Raw genomic sequence first — 21,880 nt, 5'->3', positions numbered from 1 at the left:
CTAGTCCCAGTGTATTTTAGTGTTGGACTTCTTTGATTTTTTTCAGATTCTGCAATACTTGTATAAGGCCCATGATTTCAAATGGTTATTTTCTTGGTTGGTATTGGAAATTCAAGTCTACTTTGGTTTTAATGGTTGAAGATAAACAAAAGAAATAATCAATGTGATAGGAGCCCTTGAAATGTCATGTACAATGTACATCCTGCCCTCTAGCAAGCCCTGCTAGGCAGTGTAGCCTATGGAACTCTTGGCATATTGAATGCAAAGAAGAAAGGGAGTTTATCTACTCTGGCTTTAGCCATATGTCATGAATACACTTGCTTTTAAATGAATTTCATAAAATATTAATGTAATCATACCAAACAGCACAGTGGTGAGTACATCAGTCAGGAGTTATATTTATCCTGTGTATTTGTTTTTTGTTTGTCTCCATTTATTAGTAGACAGTACATGGAGACAGGCATTTCTTTCTCAGTCGAAGTGGCAGAACTTGTTTAATGAACTGATGTTTCTGTAATCTGTGGTAAGGTAGAGTTGTGAGTGACAGAACTATATGAATAACAATGAGGAGGCAGGCAGAACAATAAAAGGAAGACAAACATTTCAGTGGGGGGGGAAATAGATGGGATTGTTTAGTTGGCACACAATCTAATCTGATCTTTTCCTACTGAAAATTAACAGTTTGTAAATGGGGGAGATAATGTTAACAATTTTTCCAAAATCTTATACACAAGGAATCAAATTTTCCAAAGACATAAATGGCATTCTTAACCACAGTGCTCTCATTCTACAGCATAGGAACACAGAGTGTCAGGGCTCCTAAGTTCTCCAAGATGGAAAAAAAGACCTGGACGCCCTGTCCCCCTGCACAGAGCTTGACATATAGGAAGCTATCACAAATGTTTGTGGGATGTGGAAGTGAATGCCTGAATAAGTGAATATATTAGTGTGTGGACGCATGTTTTGAATGGAAGGAAGGAAACTTACCTATCAGGACCACCATGTATCATGCCAGAGGTTTTCATATCTGTTCTGTCCTTTCATCCTTTGAGCTAAATGTCATTATTTATCCCTACTTTTACCAAAAAGGAGATGGAGGCACACAGATATTAAGAAACATCCCTCAAGGTCATATAACTAGCATGTGGAGGAGAGTAGAGAGATGAGAGTCTCAGGGAGGAAGGGAAGGAGTGTGTGTGTGTGTGCATGCACAGGCATGTGTGAATACTTGCATGTTGGGTGAGATAACATATGAGGGCTAAAAGTAAATTTGTTTTCAGAAAAATAAAATTTCCTCTTAGAAGAAAATTCTTTCTTCCTAAACATGTTCAAGGTCTTGGCATCTCAGCATGACAGGCATGTGGGAGGATGCGGAATGCCCTAGCTCTCTTGGACTGGCTTGCAATGGGAGGTGCTCATGTGCCACCCACCTGCCTATCTGCCCAGTCACAAGACTCCCTCCTTTTGGGCCTCTCGTACTTGAAGTCCTGCTTCTGTATGAACCACAGGTTCTTCCCACTGTTTAGATACACCTCCTTCAACATCTTAGAGAACCACCCAGGGGGGTCAGAGCCACCTTGAGGATATACTTAAAGGCACTGTCCCTTGGGCCTGAGTGGTGAGCAGGGTAAAGTCTGGGGGAGTAGGACCTGCTACTGCTACCATGACTACCCCTACATTATCAGAACTCCTTATGCAATATTTTCTTTGTTTGCAATACACTGTGCATTCTATAACAGAGGGCAGGGGTGAGAGGTTCTCTCAAAGAACATGCATTTTGTTATAGAGACAAAATTTAAACAATGAAATCAGTACCGCCTTTAGACCCAGGTAAGCGGGGCCCCTGCCATGGGCCCTCACATCAGGGGACCCCGAGCTTTGGAATGACTGTCCAGATATTTTCTAAGTCCCTCTCCAGAGCTGAGGACTGGCCAGGTAGATAGTGCCATCGGGGTAGGTGCCCCAAGTCCAGAGCAGCTCCTCTGTGGGTCTTGATGGCAAGAAGCAGCTTTCTCAACATTTTCTAGGTTCCCCCCCAGTGCCTGGGATTCACAAAGGCCTGCAGTGTCATCTAAGCAAGGAGCCCCAATCTCAAATTGAACCTTTGTGGACCTCAGTCCCCATTTCTCCCTTTGAGGCACTCTTCAATCCTTTACCCGACATGTAGACTCAAGTAAATGCCCCCAAGAAGCTTCAGAACTTGTGCCTGTGGAGTCCTCCCAGAGTCTTGGTTCCAGGAGAGTATCCTGGCAAGTAAATCACTCCGGCTATATGGTATGGTATTTCTTTCATGGTATCAAATGGGCTACCAGAATAGTATTGATGCTGATTTGTGGTGAATCAATTGTGTATCTAGACAAGCCCCACAAAATATGTTTGGGGAGCTCCCACACATCCTAGAAGCACCCCTGAATGAAACAAAAGATGATGCAAAATAAAATTCGGTGGCAACGGGTGTAGAACAGTTTTTAGATAAAGAGATAAGAATGAACCAGTATTATCTGGAAAGGTGGGACTTTAAGCCAGGCCTTGAAGCATGGGGAGAATTTGGGGAGGCTTGAATGACTCCAGGCAGGCAGGGAGAACAACAGGAACAAAGGCACAGAGAATAGTTATTTATTGAGCATTTTTTGTGCTATGCATTATGCTAGGCACATTTCATTCATCATTTTGTTTATTCCTCATAGCTCCCTATAAAAGTAGGCGGAATTAACCCCGGTTTGCAAATGACAAAACGGAGGTTCAAAAGATTCATCCTGCTAATCAAATGGTAGAACTATGACCCAGGTATTCCTGAACCCCAAAACTGTATGCTCTCAACACCATGCTATACTGCAAAAAGACAGGAAGTGTTACAAGGGACAGCAAGAAGCCTTGTCTGAATGGAGCAGAGGGTGTGTGTTGGAAAGTAGTGGAAGGAAAGATCAATGGACAAGGCGCGGTCATATTACAAAGGGCCTTGGATGTCAAAATGAGAGGTAGAGACAAACAGGCACTGGGCAAACAAAAACAAACAGGCCTAGCCCAAAAGAAAAATGCACAATTACGATATTTAAGACCTGGTAATGCTAATAACATGTTTTCTTAAATATTTTGCCTCGGTCTTAGAAAGACCTTTGGTTTGAAGCTTATAAGGTAGCATTCTGCCTCTACTTGATCTTGCCTGGTGTAATTTATTGTTCTCTCTTTCCTCTCCTTTTTAAGACTTTGATCCTGCTCTTGGAATGATGACTGGAATTCCACCAATAACTCCAATGATGCCTGGCCTGGGAATAGTACCTCCTCCAATTCCACCAGATATGCCAGTAGTAAAAGAGATCATACACTGTAAAAGCTGCACACTCTTCCCTCCAAATCCAAGTAATATTCTGCTTTCTCTCCACACAAGTCACAGTGTTTTGGTGTCTCAGTCCCTTGGTTATTTGTTTTTGTGTTAAGAATGCTGTCAGGGCAATTAGTGCCTGTAAAGTGGTGGCTTCTGGGAAGGAACCTGGCTTTGGAATTGAATTCAAAATATAACACTCCTGACACAGCTTAAAGTAAACTAGTGTTGTAGTTCCTTTTTAGAACTTGAATTTTGTTGAAAGGGGGCTCAGGTTATTTGGGTGGGGAAAACACTAACGGATAAGCCTCCCTTAGTTCTCTGCTGAGAGCGTGGCAAAAGTGCCATTTTTGTTAACAGCCCCAAGACTTTGTAAAGGTGAATGGAAAGAGCAAGTGCTATGGGAAGAGTAGGAATTTGGTATGTGGACTTATCTTCTCCAGAGCCCACCAACTGTGTCTGATGAAGCCTTGATTATAAACCCCAGTACTTACTCCTGCCTGTCTCTGGTATATTCTCTTGCACTCAGTGGCCTCTCAGCAATAAGGTCATGTGATTTAGGGACTCTCACAGTCTCTTTATGCACCCATCTGATCTGCTTCTGTCTTGTTTCTTCATTAGAAAGTATCTTTACCATCAATTCCTTCCCCTCTCTCCCACCTAACATTTCATCCAGGTCCTTGTCACCTCTCCAGCCCAACTCCAAGCTTGCCATCTCCCAAACACTTCCATGTGGAAGGTACTGAAATTAAAACGGTAGTTAATCTTTCATCGTTCCAATGCATTTCCAATAAAGTATTAGGGGCTAAATCCAATGGATACTTTTTAGTCCTTAAATTACTTTATTTCTCTACTATACTTAGAACTAGTGACCCCTTTGTCCTTCTTGAAACATTAGGTCATTTGAAGGTGTTAGAATGACCACCAGAGAGATTATATAGATCAAGAAGGAGGATGACCAAGCAGGGCACCCTAAGGAATTCTAACATTTCAAAATTTAAGAGAGAAGGGGAATTTGCATTTCTATACACCCCTTAGCAGCAAAAGTCCTTAAAGCACTTAATCTTTACTGTTTCCAGTTCTTCTCCTCTTCTCTCTTAAATCTTCTTCATTTGGGCTTTTGCCCCGCCCCTCTATCAAAATGCTTGCTTAAGAACACTAATGTCTATAGCACTAATAAAGTTAGTTAGACAAGTATTCTCATTCATACCTGGAAACCAGTCTTTTATAAGGACCATGACAATTATATTTACATAATATGCTTTTAAAATATTTGATAAATTGATAGACAATAATGATACCACATTATAATATGTATTTATTTTATGTTACTAGTTGCTATAAACTTTCTCATACCTTTAAAAAAAAAAAAAAGAACACTAATGACCTCACAATACTAAATCCAGTGGTCAATTCTCACTTCTCTTCGTAACTGACCTAACAGCCATGTATGACACAGTTGATTACTCCTTACTCACTGATATACTTTTTCACTTGGCTTCCAGGATACCACACTATTGGTTTTCCTTCTCACACTGGTCATTCCTTCTCAGTCTCCTTTGCTGATAACCTTCTGTTCTCGCTGACTTCTTACCATTGGAGAGCCCCATGACTCAATCCTTGGACCTCTTCTCTGTACTCATACCGTTGATATGCTCATCCAATCTCATGGCTGAAAAAAAGTATGCCAGTGATACTCTAAATTATATATTTAGCTCAGAGCTTGTCTCTGAACCCCAAACTCATATCCTACTGCTTATTTGGTATCTCCACTTACCTGTCAAAGAGACATCTCAAGTTTAATATGTTCAGAACAAAACACGTAATATTTACCCCCAAACCTTCTCCACTAGTATCCTTCTCCATCTCAGATAATGGCGACTGCATCCTTTCAATTACTCAGCCAAAACTTAAGGGTAATCCTTACCTACTCTCTTTCCCTCACACGCCATATTTAATCTGTTAGAAAACTCTGTCAGGTCTACCTTAAAATATATAACTAGAATTCTACTATTTTCATGATAATTACTGCTATGATCCAGTTTATGCCCCCATAATACATTTTCTGAACTATTGCAATAGCCTTCTAATTGGTCTTCCTCTTTCACCCTTGCCCCCTACAATGTATTCTCAAGAGAGCAGGCAGAGTGATCCTTTTTAAAACCTAAGTCAGACTATGTCCCTCCTCTATTCAAAACCCTTTAATGGCTCCCTGTTTTACTCAAAATAAAGGCCAAAGTCTGTTTAATGGCACAGAAAGACCTTTTTTTTTTAAACATCTTTATTGGAGTATAATTGCTTTACAATGGTGTGTTAGTTTCTGCTTTATAACAAAGTGAATCAGTTATATATATACATATATCCCCATATCTCTTCCCTCTTGCATCTCCCTCCCTCCCACCCTCCCTATCCCACCCCTCTAGGTGGTCACAAAGCACCCATCTGATCTCCCTGTGCTATGCGGCTGCTTCCCACTAGCTATCTATTTCACATTTGGTAGTGTATATATGTCCATGCCACTTTCTCACTTTGTCCCAGCTTACCCTTCCCCCTCCTCGTATCCACAAGTCCATTCTCTAGTAGGTCTGCGTCTTTATTCCTGTCTTGAATGGCACAGAAAGACCTTTAATGGCAAAGAAGGTCCTCCCTCTCTCACATTATCTCTTTGACTTTGTCTCTTACCACTCTCCTTTCCATCACACATTGTTCCTGTTATACTGACCTCCATGCTGTTCTGTGAACACACCAGGCACTCTTCCATCATAGGGCATTTGTATTGGCTTTTTCCTCTGCCTAGAATACTCTTCTCCTAAATATCTGCATGGCTAACTCACCTCCCTCCTTCAAGTCTTTGCTCAAATGTCTCCTCTTCAGTAACCCTGACAACCTATTTAAAAGTTCAGCCCTCCCTGCCGCACTCCCAATCCTACTTACCTTCTCTATTTTTCAGTTAATACTTATTACCTTTTAACAAACTATGCAATTTATAGAATGTAAACTCCACAAAAGCAGGAAGTTTTGTCTGTTTTGTTCACTGATGTATCCCCAGCACTGAGAAAAGTATCTGATATATATAGTACGTGTTCAATAAATATCTCTTGAGTGATGGAGGGATGGATGGATGAATATAAAAGGAGAAGTCAGAGGTCTAGAAATCAAACCAAGAGAGCATGAGGTAATTACACCACATGCTGACAACTTCTAAATCTATTTTTTCAGTCCATGGCTCTCTTCTGAGCTTCAGACACATATAGCCAACTGACCACTAGACTTTGCCAGGTGTATCTACATCAAATGTGCAAAAAACAGCATTATACTATAGTGAACGAACTACTAGATTAAAAGTCGAGAGAATTGTGTTTTACCCCCAGCTCTGTCACCAACTACCTGAGGGATCTTGGGTTAGTCACATGACCGCCCCAGGTCTCAGTTTCCTTGTCTGTAAAGTGAGGCTATTGGGTTAGATTACCCTAGATACCTCCAACGTTTCATCCAGTTCTAAAAATATGATTCTTGATATTAAAAATGTAGTTACCACAATAATTATTCACCTAGGCAAAAGTCCCTCAAAATGTATTAGGAAAAGCAAGAGCAAATTGGCAGGTGGCCCGTAGAGCTTTGTGCCTTCAGTGGAACAGGCAGTATGGTATAATAATTAAGAGCCCCAACGTGACATAGGCCTGGTTTCATATCCCAGATCTCCATACTAAATAGCCATGAAATCCTGGGTAAGTAACTTAACCTCTCTGATCTAGACTAGGCAAAATCAGTTCTGGTCTAAAAATTCAACAGATCAAACTAGACTGGAGCTGACTGTGCACCAGTCTCCTAAAGATAAATGGTGAATTGTCCTAGGAGCAACATCCTCTGATTCCTAGGAGTCAGAGATATGGCAAAAGAAAGCTCCCCGGAACGCAGGTACTTTTTTTCACAGGGTGGCTATCAGAGATTTACTGCATTCCCAATTAACAGTCCTCAGTTGGTGGTATAAGAAGAGGACAGCACCCTCTCTCCAGAGAACTCAATTCTGTCAAGATTTTTCACTTCAGCTGATAGACCTTCTGTATGGAGAGGTTGCGTTTTTCATCTACTGTGAAATAACAGTGAACATGGAATAAATGGTGGAATATCATCTGCTATCTGTGTGCAGGCATGTGGGAAAGCACCCAGGAGCCAGAAAAAGAGCAATCATTTCATTTTACCATCCCAAAACAGGCTGAACTCATTTTGGCTCCTAGGGCTGGGTTCTATAAAGAAAATTAGAGAAAATGGATAAATTGAGAATTAATAAAGATTCGCTGGCCTTCTGATTACTTTCAATCAGTTGGGATTACATTAAAATATATCTGACCCCTGCTGATTGTCTAGGGGACCTTCAATCTTGGGCTTTCTGATAAAATCAACTCAAAGATTTTGCAGTATGCAAATTCTGGCAAACCAGTTGAGTGATCTGTGATGCTCCTTTGAAAAGCAAGATGCAAATGGTTTATTGGGCCTCTATGCTGCTCCCTGCCTCACTTCTCAAAGATGAGCAGTGACTTTGATCTTAATGCTGATTGCCCCAACACAGTTCCCCAGAGTGGGTGCTTAGTTGTAATTAGAATTGCTAGAAGCCCCTCCTTTTCCATTACCAGAGATTAGAGTGCTTTATACTCCCAGTTATCTTGCATCTTTTTACATGGAAGTTTCTTCTTCTCCATCGGGAGTGGTGATTGGGGTGTTACAGGAGCTTAGCACATTACCTGATTAATAGGATTAACTCCTATGGAGTCACCATTGCTATGCCCATATCACTGTATTTCAGTGGGATTAGAAAATCGGGCCCAGACAACGAAGTACTTTGAGCTGTTAATTAAAGAACAAGTACTATCCATTAAGGAAGACAGTACAGCCCATTGCCTTGCTGGTGGCATACACCTAAATCTCAGCAAATGCTACATTTACCCAAGGAAAATAAATAAATCCCCAGCATTCTTGACACTACTCTTAGTGGCTTTTATGCGCCTTTACTTAGCAGACAGTCACCACAGAATAATCACAGCATCTAAATAGGGTGATGGTTTCATCAAGGGAAAGAGCCTTGGTATTGTCAGTATTACATATAACTATAGCAGTAACCAGACATTCCTTAGAGTCTCTCAACGGACCTAAAGGTAAACCTAGGCTAACTGAAATAATATAAAAAGGTGATTATTTGCTTCATAAAAAGATTCTTTATCGAATTCATTTAAATAGTAAACTTCAGAAGGGTTCTAAGGCAGGATTTTATTCTGAAGCCTTAGATTTGAAAACATGGCTCTAACTAAATAGATGTTGTTAAAAATTCTTTACCTAATATAGTCAGTGGCCGGGTTGTGTTCTATGGTCAAAATCATGTGTGTCTTCACAGCTGTAGATACTGAAACTGAGCAGAACACCACGGGCCCTACAGGGTACAAAAGGCCCTCCATGTCCCCTGTTTCTTGTTTGTAGGAAAAGATTTTTGTCTCCTAGGTCTTCCCTGAGTGCCAAAGAGCAGGCACAAGCAGTTACTAATTGGAGAAGTGAAGGAATACAGAAACAAAGGAAAAGCAGTTAAGCAAGATAGCTTGAACAATAATTCAACAATAAAACAGAGTCCTAGTTCCTCTGCAAGGAATATGCCCCAGACTGGTTGGAACCAGAAGGTTTATGATTAAGATTCCTGAAACACCACCTTGTTACCTCACTACCAACCAGTCAGAAGAAAGTCATACACCCTGCAACCCTCACCCCAAATGTTGCCTTTAAAAACCCTTCCATGAAAACCATCAGGGAGTTCAGGTCTTTTGAGCATGAACTGCCCATTCTCCTTGCTTGGTGCCTGCAATAAATGCTGTACTTTCCTTCAGCACAACCTGATTTTGGTAGATTGGTTTTACTGCTGGGAGGGTGGGGTGTGAAGCAGACCCAAGTTCAGTTCTGTAACAGTTTCTCTACCAATAAGAGTGATTCCTTCCCAAACCCAGCCTTATCTAAAGATCTGGATAAAGCAAGGAGCTGAGGGTTTAGAAATCCAGGTCTTAGCTATCACTCCACTCCAGACTTGTAGTAGGATTTTAGAAAGCCTCAGAGTGGTAATTAGGAAACCTGAGTTCTATAATAGTAAATAATAATAACACTATAATAACTACAATTTATTGGGAACCTATCAAATGCTAGGCATTATGCCACATGCAATATAGGCAGTAGATTATCAATTATCCTACAATAACCCTTGTAAGGTAGAGGATAGTATCCCTATTTTAAGATGAAAAAACAAAGTTCTCAGAGGTTATGTAATTTTCCCAAGGTCATACAGACAGTGAGTAATTAAGGTTTAAGTCCAGGTTTAACTGCTCCAAGTTCATTTTCCTTCTCTTTCTATCTGATTTGTTGACCTTGAATAAGTTACCCAACCTCACTCAGCTAAGGTTTTTCCTCAGAATATTATAAGTTTAGGCCAAGTCAGTGGTTTTCAACTATAGCTACACATTAGAGTTGCCTGAGGAACTTTAAGAAAATGATGCACATGCTGCACCCCAGACTAATAAAATCAGACTCATTGGAGTGAGACCCAGGCATTGTTTGTTTGACTCCCAAGTTGATTCTAATGTGCTACCAGAGTTGAGAATCACTGGAAGTGTGATATCTAGAATCCTTTCCAGTTCTTAAAAAACTCAGAAGTATAAGTCTCAAGAGATTCTGGATCTCATTTTTCCCTTTTTGGCTAAAGCTATAACCTCTCTAATGTTAGACATTTCAGATTCCTGCTCACTAGGTTATCTTCTTTTCCCTTTAAGCTTCTCCTATGGAATAAAAAACCAATACAGTGAGTTCTTCAAATTGCAGACATTTAAAATTTTAACAGAAATTTTGTAGGTTCCCTGAATCCCTCTACCCCTTTTACTGACTAAATAGAGGGAAAGAGAGCATCATGAGAACTTGATTATTCTGACCCACACTAATAAGCAAAGTGAGGAAGCTTAAGATGCTAATAGCCAAGGCAGCTCTCAAATCATCTGCTTGCCAACTTGGATAAGAATCAGGTGGGGGCCTTGGCCTAATCTACAAGTGAAACTCATTTAGTTTTGCATGTGAGCTGTAATCACTGGTTGTCAAGCTCTCCAAATCTTGAGCTGGGAGAATTATTGTTAAGAGCTGAATGGGAAGAACGGATTACACAAAATAAATCCTTGCAGATACAAAACCAACACTAGAAAACCCTTGACCATCATGCTTTGTTTTGTTGGGCTATGAACTGTAGGATTTTGCTTGGGAAATGCTTTGCTACCTATAAACAGCAACAAGGAGCTGGCAGATACAACCGGCTTTATGTATAAGTGAGTAGAAAGCACATTTTTTAAGCAGAAGGAGAATCATCTCATTAAGTAGGTTTTTGGGTTTTTTTTTTTTTTGCAGTACGCGGGCCTCTCACTGCCGTGGCCTCCGCAACGGGACGCGCAGGCTAGGCAGCCATGGCTCACGGGCCCAGCCACTCCATGGCATGTGGGATCTTCCCAGACCAGGGCACGAACCCGTGTCCCCTGCATCGGCAGGCAGACTCTCAACCACTGTGCCACCAGGGAAGCCCATTAAGTAGGTTTTTAATAACTCTACAGCCAAATTTATCTCGCTTTATTTAATGATTTCCCAGATGAGCTTACTTTCCCTCTAAATGCTGCATGATTGGCTCTGGACCTCACTTCTCCAGCAAAGAATCTGAGGAAGAGCTCACTGGTATCAAAAAACAAAAAACCTAAAAGGGATGATCTGTACTCTGGCTGACTTTGTCAACCAAATTATTCTGATAGCTGTAAATATTTTTGTAAATGTTCACCCCTTCACTGTCAAATTAATCCTGAAACAGTTCTTTCTGTAAGCATGAACAGGGAGAATACAATAACTACAAACTGAATTAAACAAACCCTTCTCTCAAGGACGTTGGTTCTAAGAATTCTCAAAAGTAAGTTTAAACCAAGTGGGATTTCTTTCCACTAATTGTCTTCTTAATAAAAATGACTGAAAATTGGGCATAGCTGGGTTGTCACAACAAAAGTAAAGAACAAAATTAAAGAACTGTTGATGAGACAGATGGGTCTGAGTCTTTATTCTGTATACATACATCACGATCACCAAATCATTGAATAAAATAATTCTCAGGGTCAGGCAACCAATTTGCTATGGAGCAGAGATGAGCATCTTGGAGGCCACATGCTTCTGGGACTCTTAGGCAGAAGTCTGATGGGGACAGTAGGGCTGTCTCTGGGACATGTTAAGTTTCTTAGAGGTCTGTCCTAAGCAAACATTTTAATTTCAAATGCTTTTGCACTTACACTTAGATCTCCCACCTCCTGCAACCCGAGAACGACCACCAGGATGCAAAACAGTATTTGTGGGCGGCCTGCCTGAAAACGGTACAGAGCAGATCATCGTGGAAGTGTTTGAGCAGTGTGGAGAGATCATTGCTATTCGGAAGAGCAAAAAAAACTTTTGTCACATTCGCTTTGCTGAGGAGTACATGGTGGACAAAGCCCTTTATCTTTCTGGTAGGTGTTTAGTCATGAGGATTGTGCCCACCAGGCACAGCACAGAGATTGGGGATCAGTGTATTTGCACCTGTGGCAGCTAAAGTTTGGGCTTAATGGCAACCTCTCTTGCCTTCATAGATGGAAAATGCATGTTACTACCTGATGTATTCCTTTAAAAGTTCTTAAGTAGTTCCCAATTGCCTATGGGATAACTCCAAAACTCCTTACTTGTAGTGTTAAAGGCCTTGATTATCTGTTTTACCTCTCAACATTATCTCCCAATCCTTCCTTCACATACCATGTCCTAACACTAAACTAATTCTAGTTCCCAGAATGTGCCCATGGTGTTTTATGCCCTTTCCTCTGACTAGAATTACCTTTTCCAAGCCCACCCACCATACACACATCTTCATACCCTAAAGCTCCAGCTCAATCATAACCTGTTCTAGAAATCTTTCCCTGACTTCTCTCCCCACTCTGCCCCAGGCTGGTTTGGGCACCCCTTCCTCAGTGCTTCTGCCATGCCTGGTGCTTCCTCCTAGCATGACACCTGTAACACCATATGAGAACTGTCTCTTTCTACCTCTGTCTCCTGCAACAGAGAATGAACTCCTTAGGAGAAAGACTGTGTCTTATTTAACTTTGAATCCCCAGCATCTAGCACATAACCTGGTACAAAAGTAGATGCTCAAAAATAACTATGGAAGTCAGTTAGTTATCAAATATTTAGTGACTGATAATCAGAATGCTAGGTTGCTGAGGATATGGCAAAGACTGAGGTATACAAAATTCTTGCCATCAGGGATATTACATTCTGAAGATGGCAAAATATGATATATATGTAAACAATATCAGGTACCAATAAATGCTATGAAGAAGATAAAAACAGCTAACATACCTGGGGTTGCTAGGAAAGCAAGTATTCTCTAACATTTGAATTGAGATTTGAACAATATGAAGGGGATTGCCATGCAAACATCTGTAGGAGAAGCATTCCAAAATAAGGAAGAACAAGTCAGAGACCCTAAGATGAAAATGGACTTGGCATGTTCAAGCAGAGGAGAGAAGGTAAGCATAACTAGAGCACAGTAAATGAGAGAGAGGCAGTGAAGGGAAATGAAGTCTGAGAGGTAAACAGTACCAAATTATGTTGGTCCCTTAATCTATACAGACATACCTTTTTTATTGCACTTTGCCTTATTATGCTTTGCAGATATTGTGTTTTTTACAAATTGAAGATTTGTGGCAACCCTGCATTGAGCAAGTCTATCAAAGCCATTTTCCCAACAGCATTTCGTCACTTCGTGGCTCTGTGTCACATTTTGGTAATTCTGGGAAATTTTAACTTTTTCATTATTATTATATTTATTATGGTGATCTGTAATCTTTGATATTACTATTGTCATTGTTTTGGGGTGCCACAAATTGCACCCATCTAAGATGGTGAACTTAACTGATAAATGTGTGTGTTCTGACTGTTCCACCGACTGGTCGCTCCTCCATCTCTCTCCCTCTCCTTGGGCCTCCCTATTCCCTGAGACACAACAATATTGAAATTAAGCCAATTAATAACCCTACAATGGCCTCTAAGTGTTCAAGTGAAAGGAAGAGTCTCTCACTTTAAATCAAAAGGTAGAAATGATTAAGCTTAGTGAGGAAGGCATGTCTAAAGCTGAGATAGGCCAAAAGCTAGGTTTCTCATGCCAAACAGTTAGCCAACTTGTGAATGCAAATGTAAAGTTCTTGAAGGAAATTGAAAGTGCTAGTTCAGTGAACACACAAATGATAAAAAACTGAAACAGCCTTATTGCTCATATGGAGAACGTTTTAGTTGTCTGGATAGGAGATCAAACCAGCCACAACATTCCCTTAAGCCAATGCCTAATCAAGAGCAAGGTCCTAACTCTCTTCAGTTCTGTGAAGGCTGAGAGAGGTGAGGAAGCTGCAGAAGAAAAGTTTGAAACCAGTAGATGTTAGTTCATGTGGCTTAAGGAAAGAAGCCATCTCCATAACATCAAAGTGCAAGGTGAAGCAGCAAGTGCTGATGTAGAAGCTACAGCAAGTTATCCAGAAGATCTAGCTAAGATCATTAATGAAGGTGATACACTACACAACAGATTTTCATTGTAGATAAAAGAGCCTTCTATTGGAAGAAGATATCATCTGGGACTTTCATAGCTAGAGAGGAGAAGTCAATGCCTGAGTTCAAAGCTTCAATGGACAGGCATACTCTTTTTAGGAGCTAATACAGCTGGTGACTTTCTGTTGAAGCCAGTGCTCATTTATCATTCTAAAAATCCTAGGGCCCTTAAGAATTATGCTAATTCTGCTCTTCTTATGCTCTATAAATGGAACAACAAAGCCTAGATGACAGCACATCTGTTTAACAGCATGGTTCACTGAACATTTTAAGCCCACTACCAAGACTGACTGGTCAGGAAAAAAAGATTCCTTTCAAAATATTAAGGCGCATTGACAATGCACCTGGTCACCCAAGAGCTCTGCTGGAGGTTAATGTTTTCATGCCCGCTAACACAGCATCCATTCTGTAGCCCATGGATCAAGGAGTCATTTCAAATTTCAAGTCTTATTATTCAAGAAATACATTTCGTAAGGTTATAGCTACCATCGATAGGGATTACTCTGATGGATCTGGAAAAGTCAATTGAAAACCTTCTGAAAATGATTCACCATTCTAGATGCCATTGAGAACATTCGTGATTCATGGGAAGAGGTCAAAATATCAACATTAACAGGAGTTTGGAAGAACATGGTTCTAACCCTCATGGATGACTTTGAGGGACTCAAGACTTCAGTGGAGGAAGTAATTGCAGATGTAGTGGAAATAGCAAGAGAACTAGAATTAGAAGTGGAGCCTGAAGATGTGACTGAATTGCTGCAATCTCATGATAAAACTTTAACAGGTGAGGAGTTGCTTCTTAAAGCTGTGCAAAGAAAGTGGTTTCGTGAGATGGAATCTACTCCTGGTAAAGATGCTATGAAGATTGTTGAAATGACAACAGAAGATTTAGAATATTACCCAAACTTAGCTGTTAAACTTAGCTGACTCCAATTTTGAAAGAAGTTCTACTGTGGGTAAAATGCTATCAAACTGCCCTGCATGCTACTGAGAATTGTTCATGAAAGGAAGAATCAATTGATGCAGTAAACTTCATCGTTGTCTTAAATTTTAAGAAGTTGCCACAGCCACCCCAACCTTCAGCAACCACCACCCTGGTCAGTCAGCAGCCATCAACATCAAGGTGACACCCTCCACCAGCAAAACGATTTCAACTCTCCCCCAAACTCCCCCATCCAGAGAATGGATACATGTATAAGTATGGCTGAGTCACTTTGCTGTGCACCTGAAATTATCACAGCATTGTTAATCGGCTATACTCCAATATAAAATAAAAATTAAAAAAAAAAGATTACAACTCACTGAAGGCTCAAATGAAGGTTAGCATTTTTAGCAATAAAGTATTTTTAATTAAGGTATTTACATTTTTTAGATGTCATGCTATTGTACACTTCATAGACTACAGTACAGTGTAAACATAACTTCAATAGGCACTGGGAAATCAAAAACTATGTGTGACTCACTTTATTGCGATATTCACTTTATTATGGTGGCCTGGAACTGAACCCACAATATCTCCAAGTTATGCCTGTAGTAATGAGGTTATTATTCTGGATACAATGGGAAGCCATTGAAGGATTTTAAGGAGTAGGGTGATGTGATCTGATATACATTTTAGAAATATCACTTCTGGGTAAAGAATGGACTGAAGGGTATGGGCAAGTGTGGTGACTAGTGGTTAGTTAGCTAACCATAGCATTAGTCCAATCCAGAAGTGATAGCGGCTTATATACTATGGTAGTTGGAGTGGAGATAGCAAGAACTACTCTGCATATAGTCACTTGTTCCTGGTAAAAGTTCAGATTTGGGGAGACTGAGGCAATTGGAATTGGAATGATTTTCTTTGTAAATATTATAAAGTTTCATGGCTGATCCTTTGCTTATTTGAATTGTTATTTTTCTTTATGGGGCAGTGGACAAATAAGATGAAGGCAGAAGACAGAGTAATTGGAAAGGGCATAGAACAATTAACTACTTCCTTCCCTAACTACTAACCCTTCCCTAAGGGTTAACAATTTGGAAGAATTGGGTCCAAGTGCTAGACATTTTACAGAATCTTCATTCACGTAACAGGCACTTGTTGGACATCTCCTTTGTGTAAGCTATTGTGCTAAATGTTGTACAGAGTAGAAAATGAGTTAAACCTAGTTCTTCCCTTTAATGAACCCAGGGTTAGTATGCAGTCATACATTCATTTATTAAAGAAACATTGAGCACCTGGCATTGCTCAAGACACTGATAAGACACACTCATTGCTAATAATAATGACATTTGAAAGTTATGTGTGCTGTACGAGAAGTATGGTAAAGTGTTACGGAAGTTCAGAGGAGAGAGAGGGAGGAAGAAAGGGAGGACGGGAGGGAGGGAGGGGGAAAGAGAGAGAGAGAGAGAGAGAGAGAATTTGAAATTGTCTGGTTCCTGACTGGGGTTATCAAGGTAAAAGGTAGCATTTAGACCAAGTCTTTAACAAAGAGAAAGCATTTGAATATGGACAATGGGACATAGATACAGCATGAGCAAAGGTACAGAGGTGGTAGGTTTTGATGGACATTCAAGGAAACAATAAGTAGTGGTTTGTGTACTGAGTAGACATGAAACAAGGAGGGAAAACATCCATCGTCAGCACACTTTGAAAGGCTTAACAGTTGGGTCTTTACTTCTCAGATAATAGGGAATTGTTGAAGAAATTCTTGAACAAGGAAGAAGATTGTTTCTGAAAGATTAATGTGACCGCTCTGTATAAAAATGGGTAAGAGGAGAGGAGGTCAGTTAGATACCTGTTGCAATAGGCCAAAGAAAAGGTAATGAGCATTGGAAAAATTAGGCTGGTAACATGGGAGAGGAGAAGAGGAGGCAGATGTAGAATGCTCTTTTTACATTTGCTAAGTGCTGTAAAATCCAACTACTGAAGATTTAACAGCCCTTAGCAATGATAACAGAGCATTCCACAATAGACTATTTTAATAAAAACTTAAAGGTCTTGAAAAGCCCTGAACAGTTGTACATAAAAGACGACATGCTGCTCAGGAGGTATCCATCTAAATGTCATTGAAATCAGCTCTCTGGTAACAGCCACCTGGAAACATTCTCACGGCTGCCAAAGGAAAGGAGATTGCAATCAGTGATGTGAAAACAACTAATTTTTCCCTTTAAATTTGAACCTGCTCCCTGAAAGTTTACACGTGCTAGAAAACTCCTGAATTGGATGGCTGTTCTCCCACTTTGTAAAAGAAAGAGGTTAAAACAAACAAAAATCCCTTAGAAAGGGGCTAGAAATGTAGACATAATTGTTTTTTCTGTTGGAGTTTGAGCACCTTTGGGAGCCGGCACTGTACAAAGTGCACCACCTCAAAGCATCACAGTATCTTGTGTATGTTTATGCAAAAGTTTCATTTCCTCCTCTCATTTGATCTTCTCCACAATCCTGGGAGAATAGTCAAGGTAATCATTAATAGCCCCATTTTTCTGATGGCTCAGATAATTAAATAAGATGAATGGGGGTGTGAAAGTACATTGTAAACTTTAAAGAACCCTAGCAAAGTTTACTTATGAAATGTATTTATTCTTCCTCTTTCTAAAAAGAATATTTTAGTGTGACTGGGAGTTATTCTTTATAACAGCTTTATTTAGGTATAATTGACATACAATGAACTTCACATATTTCAAAAATACAATTTGATATTATTGACACATACATACAACTGTGAAATCATCATCATAGTCAAAATAATGAGTATGTACACCTCTCCCAAAAGCTTCCTTCATGCCTCTTTTGTAATCCCTTCTTCCTAACCCTCCCCAGTTCTCTCCTCAGGCAAACACTGATCTATTTTCTGTCAGATTAGTGTGCATTTTCCAGATTTTCATATAAATGAAATCATATGTTTTGTATGCTCTTCCTTCCTTTGTATAGATCCAGATTTCCATTTGGTATCATTTTCCCTGTAATTGAATTTCCTTTAACATTTTCGGTAGTGCAAATCTGCTCCTGATAAATTCTTTCAGCGTTTGTACGTATCAAAAATTTATTCCACTTTTTTTAAAAGATATGTTCTCTGGGTATAGGATTCTAGGTTGACAGTTTTTTTCTCTCTCTCTCAGATGTTGCTCCACTATCTTCTTACTTGCATTGTTTTCAACAAGAAATATGATGTTATCCTTATCTTTTTGTTTCTCTGTACATAAAATGTGTCTTTTGTCTATGGCAGCTTTTAAGATATTCTCTTTATTGCTGATGTTTAGAAATTTGATTATGATGTGCCTTGGTATAATTTTCTTCATGGTTTTCCACTTGGGGTTCATTGAAATTCTTAGATCTGAGTTTTCATCAAATTTGGACATTTTTCCTTCCTTATTTCTTCAAATATTTTTTCTATTCCCTCCCCTGTCTCCAGTCATGGCTCCAATTAGGCATATATTGGACCCCTTGAAGTTGTCAACAGCTTACCAGTACTCTGTTCATTTTTTTAAGTCTTTTTTCTCTCTGTATTTCATTTTGAATAGTTTCTATTGCTATGTCTTCAAGTTCATTAATCTTTTCTTCTGCGATGTCTGATTTGTCATTGGTCCTGTCCAGTGATTTCTTTTCAACTCAGACATTGTAGTTTAAATCTATAAAAGTTTGATTTTGGTTCTTTTTTATGTCTTTTGTGTTTCTACTTAATATGTTCTATCTTTTCTCTAGCTTCTTAAGCATATGAAATCCAACTATAATAGTTTTTATGTCCTTATCTATTAATTATATTATCTGCATCACTTCTGGGTCTGCTTTGTTGACTGATTTTTATCTTTATTATGATTTTCCTGCTTCTTTGCATATTGGGTAATTTTTTATTGGACACCAGACATTGTGAATTTTACCAGGTGACAAATATTTTTCATTCCTGTAAGTATTCTTGACCTTTGTTCTGGAATGCAGTTAAGTAACTTGAAATTTTTTTTTTCTTTTTAGGTCTTGTTTTTACGTTTTGTTCAGCAGAACCAGAGCAGGGTTTAGTCTAGGGCTAATTTTTCCTCACTAAGGCAAAACTCTTTTGATTACTCTATCCAATGCTCTCTGAATTATTAGATTTTCTCCTCTGGCTGGTGTGAAAAGGAAATAGTCCTAGCCCTGTATGAGCTCCAGGGATTATTACCTCTAATGCTTAGGTAATTCACACATAGATAGACATCAATACTGAGCTACATAATAGGGGAGGACCCTCTTCAGATCTCTGAAGTTCTTTCTCCGTGTACCTTTCTTCTTTCCAGTACTCTGCCATGCAAACTGTCTGCCATAGTCTCCCTGGATTCCCAGTTCAATCTCCTCAACTCAGGGAGATCACCATGCTTTGCCTGAGTTCCCCTCCCTGTGCTGAGGCCTGGAAACTCTCTCCAGGCAATAAGCTGGGGAAATGTTAGGGATCACTTCATTTGGTTCTTGTCTCTTAGTGATCTCTGTCTTCATTGCCTAATGTCCAGTGTCTTAAAAACTATTGTTTCATACATTTTGTCCATATTTTTACTTGTTTAAGGCAGGAGTTACCCTGCAAACTTGTGCTTAGAATGAAATGAGATAAATGTGTGTGGAAGCAGCTAGCTCAGCTTCTGAAACTTAAAAGGTTAATAAAAACTTAATTTTTTTTTATTTTTTTGTTGAGAGATTTAACTTTGGTGCTATAACTGACACCAAAAGTGGAGGTGTGGACTTGAATCCTGGTTATCTGAATCCTAGTCCTATACCAGTATACTATAAGCATACTACCTCTTTTTTTAAGGATCCAAAATTATATGTCACCTGGATCACATACCACTCCCCGTTATATCTATTCCACCACCCCCTCCAAAATGGTTCCAAGTCACCAGATACATCTAGGAAGCAATTTGGGGGATTGAAACGTCGAGCTGATTTAAATTTATCAAAATTTTATTGATTTTATTTAAATTTTATCTAAATTTTATCAACATTTAAATTTTATCAAAATTCTGAGTGGCGGGATGACTGACACTCTTGAAGTTATCCAAAGACACCACAATTTGAGGCCACCTTTTGCATTCTTTCCAGCCCATGGTGCCACATAAAGCTTATTCTTGATACAGTTACCCACAGAGTTTCCCTCTGTCACAGGTAAGGTGGCAGATGGAGAAATGAAACTCCTATGAATAAGACTGACCCAACCATGGAATAATAAACTATTATCAGAGATAGAGACTATAATCCAAGTCTTTAATGTTCTCCTTGCTAGTAGTGGGGAGAGAGTTTGGGGTTATGTGGTCCCTGGAAACTGCTGTGACTGCATCTGAAGTACCTAACTTGAAAAGCTACTTACAGTGGCTTACTCACTGGGCTGTTCTTATTCTCTCCTCTCTCTCCCTCTTGTGCACTTAGGTTACCGCATTCGCCTGGGCTCTAGCACTGACAAAAAGGACACAGGTAGGCTTCATGTTGATTTTGCACAGGCTCGAGATGACCTGTATGAGTGGGAATGCAAACAGCGTATGCTTGCAAGAGAGGAACGCCACCGTAGAAGGATGGAAGAAGAAAGGTTGCGCCCACCATCCCCACCTCCAGTGGTCCACTATTCAGATCATGAATGCAGCATTGTTGCTGAAAAACTAAAAGGTATACAAAACACTCGAGTTTTGTGATTAAAAGAACTCTTTTCTTTGGAGAAATGTAATAAATATATTTGTATTGTTGACAGTTATCCTTGAATTTCCCACTAGGGATTCTAAGCATTTCTTGTGTTGAAGCCTTGCAGTTAGAAAGGTGTACCTAGTAATTCAAGAGCCAAAAATTTGTCCCTCCCACCTGTGTCTGTGATCCTTCACTGTCTCAAGTTACTTTTTCTCTCCATACATCAGGTGACTAGGAAGAAACAATTTTTTCCCACTTTTCCACATCAGAGAATTTTAGCTGTGATCCATGACTTGGGACCTGTAAGCACCTCCACCCCATTTCATTGTGGATAGCAAGTTAGTTTTGAATTCTAAGTCAGAATAAATCAGAACAATAGAACTTGATGTGACCTCAGAAAACTCTGATAAAATTCCATTTTATAGATGAGAAAATGGAGGGCCAGAGTAGTTACAGTATACATTCTTCTTAGATTACTCAAAGACGTAGCTACTACCAACTAAAAGAGGACTCCTTTAATCACACATTTATTTCACACAGTAACTACAGAGACTTCCAGACATTGCTAAATCAGACTGCTTTCCCTTTAGTTTTGATTCCTGTTCCCCTTGCTTAACTCTCAGAGCCATTTTGCTAATTTAACCTTAATTGCCTTGCCTGGTCTCCTGTGTTAGTAGCTCAAATCCAGTTTTTTCATTCTATGAGTATGGTTGATTTTACTGGATGAGTGCTGGTGTCCCATTGATCTTATTGGTGACACCAACCCAGCTCTAACAGTATGAATTTTCCTTGCTTCTTGTGCTCTAGGCTCAGCAAGATGCTGCTAATTCCCCCTTTGCAAATAGGTCTCATTCACCAAACTTGTTTGCACCTTATAGCCTAAGGGTTTCACACGTTAAAGAAATCCTTTGTTTGGATTGATTTGTCTTCCTGTAAGAGAAAAGCAGAAAACATAGAGTCCAGAGTAGAGACACAGAAATAATGGTACACTTTGAAAAGCTGGAAAGGCTGAAAGCATTGGTGAGATGTCAGGTCCAAGACTTAACTGTTCACATAAGACCAAACAGCTCAGTTTGAATTTTTATAAAAAAATGAATTTGCTGGTTGTGTGGAACTCAAGCAAAAAGTAAGCATCAATGAATCAACTATACATCAGTAATTTTTTTAAAAACTGAGCATCAACATAAAGACTGTATGTAAGTAATGAAATGAAAACTGCTATAACGGTGAGGCTGACCTCTCATTACACATCTGCACTTAAAAAGGCAAGTGGT

At 39.6% G+C, this 21,880-nt stretch overlaps 1 protein-coding gene across 9 annotated transcripts in view; it reads left to right on the top strand.

Moving 5' to 3' along the window:
• Positions 1-21,880, top strand: part of ENOX2 (ecto-NOX disulfide-thiol exchanger 2) — a 285,173-nt gene that overhangs the window by 220,540 nt on the left and 42,753 nt on the right. For 8 of the 9 annotated variants that reach the window (XM_070044727.1, XM_030846538.2, XM_060292814.1 and 5 more), the window contains 3 exons: positions 3,205-3,360; positions 11,662-11,868; positions 20,358-20,591. In XM_070044727.1, the coding sequence (XP_069900828.1) occupies positions 3,205-3,360; positions 11,662-11,868; positions 20,358-20,591 (597 nt within the window). The remainder of the gene's footprint in view (positions 1-3,204; positions 3,361-11,661; positions 11,869-20,357; positions 20,592-21,880) is intronic. The other variant, XM_060292815.1, reaches the window with a different exon arrangement.

The sequence above is a fragment of the Globicephala melas genome, chromosome X, assembly GCF_963455315.2.
Source record: "Globicephala melas chromosome X, mGloMel1.2, whole genome shotgun sequence".
Taxonomy (NCBI): domain Eukaryota; kingdom Metazoa; phylum Chordata; class Mammalia; order Artiodactyla; family Delphinidae; genus Globicephala; species Globicephala melas.
The sequence above is the reverse complement of the archived record's forward strand: the minus strand, read 5'-3'. Positions and strand labels throughout refer to the sequence as shown.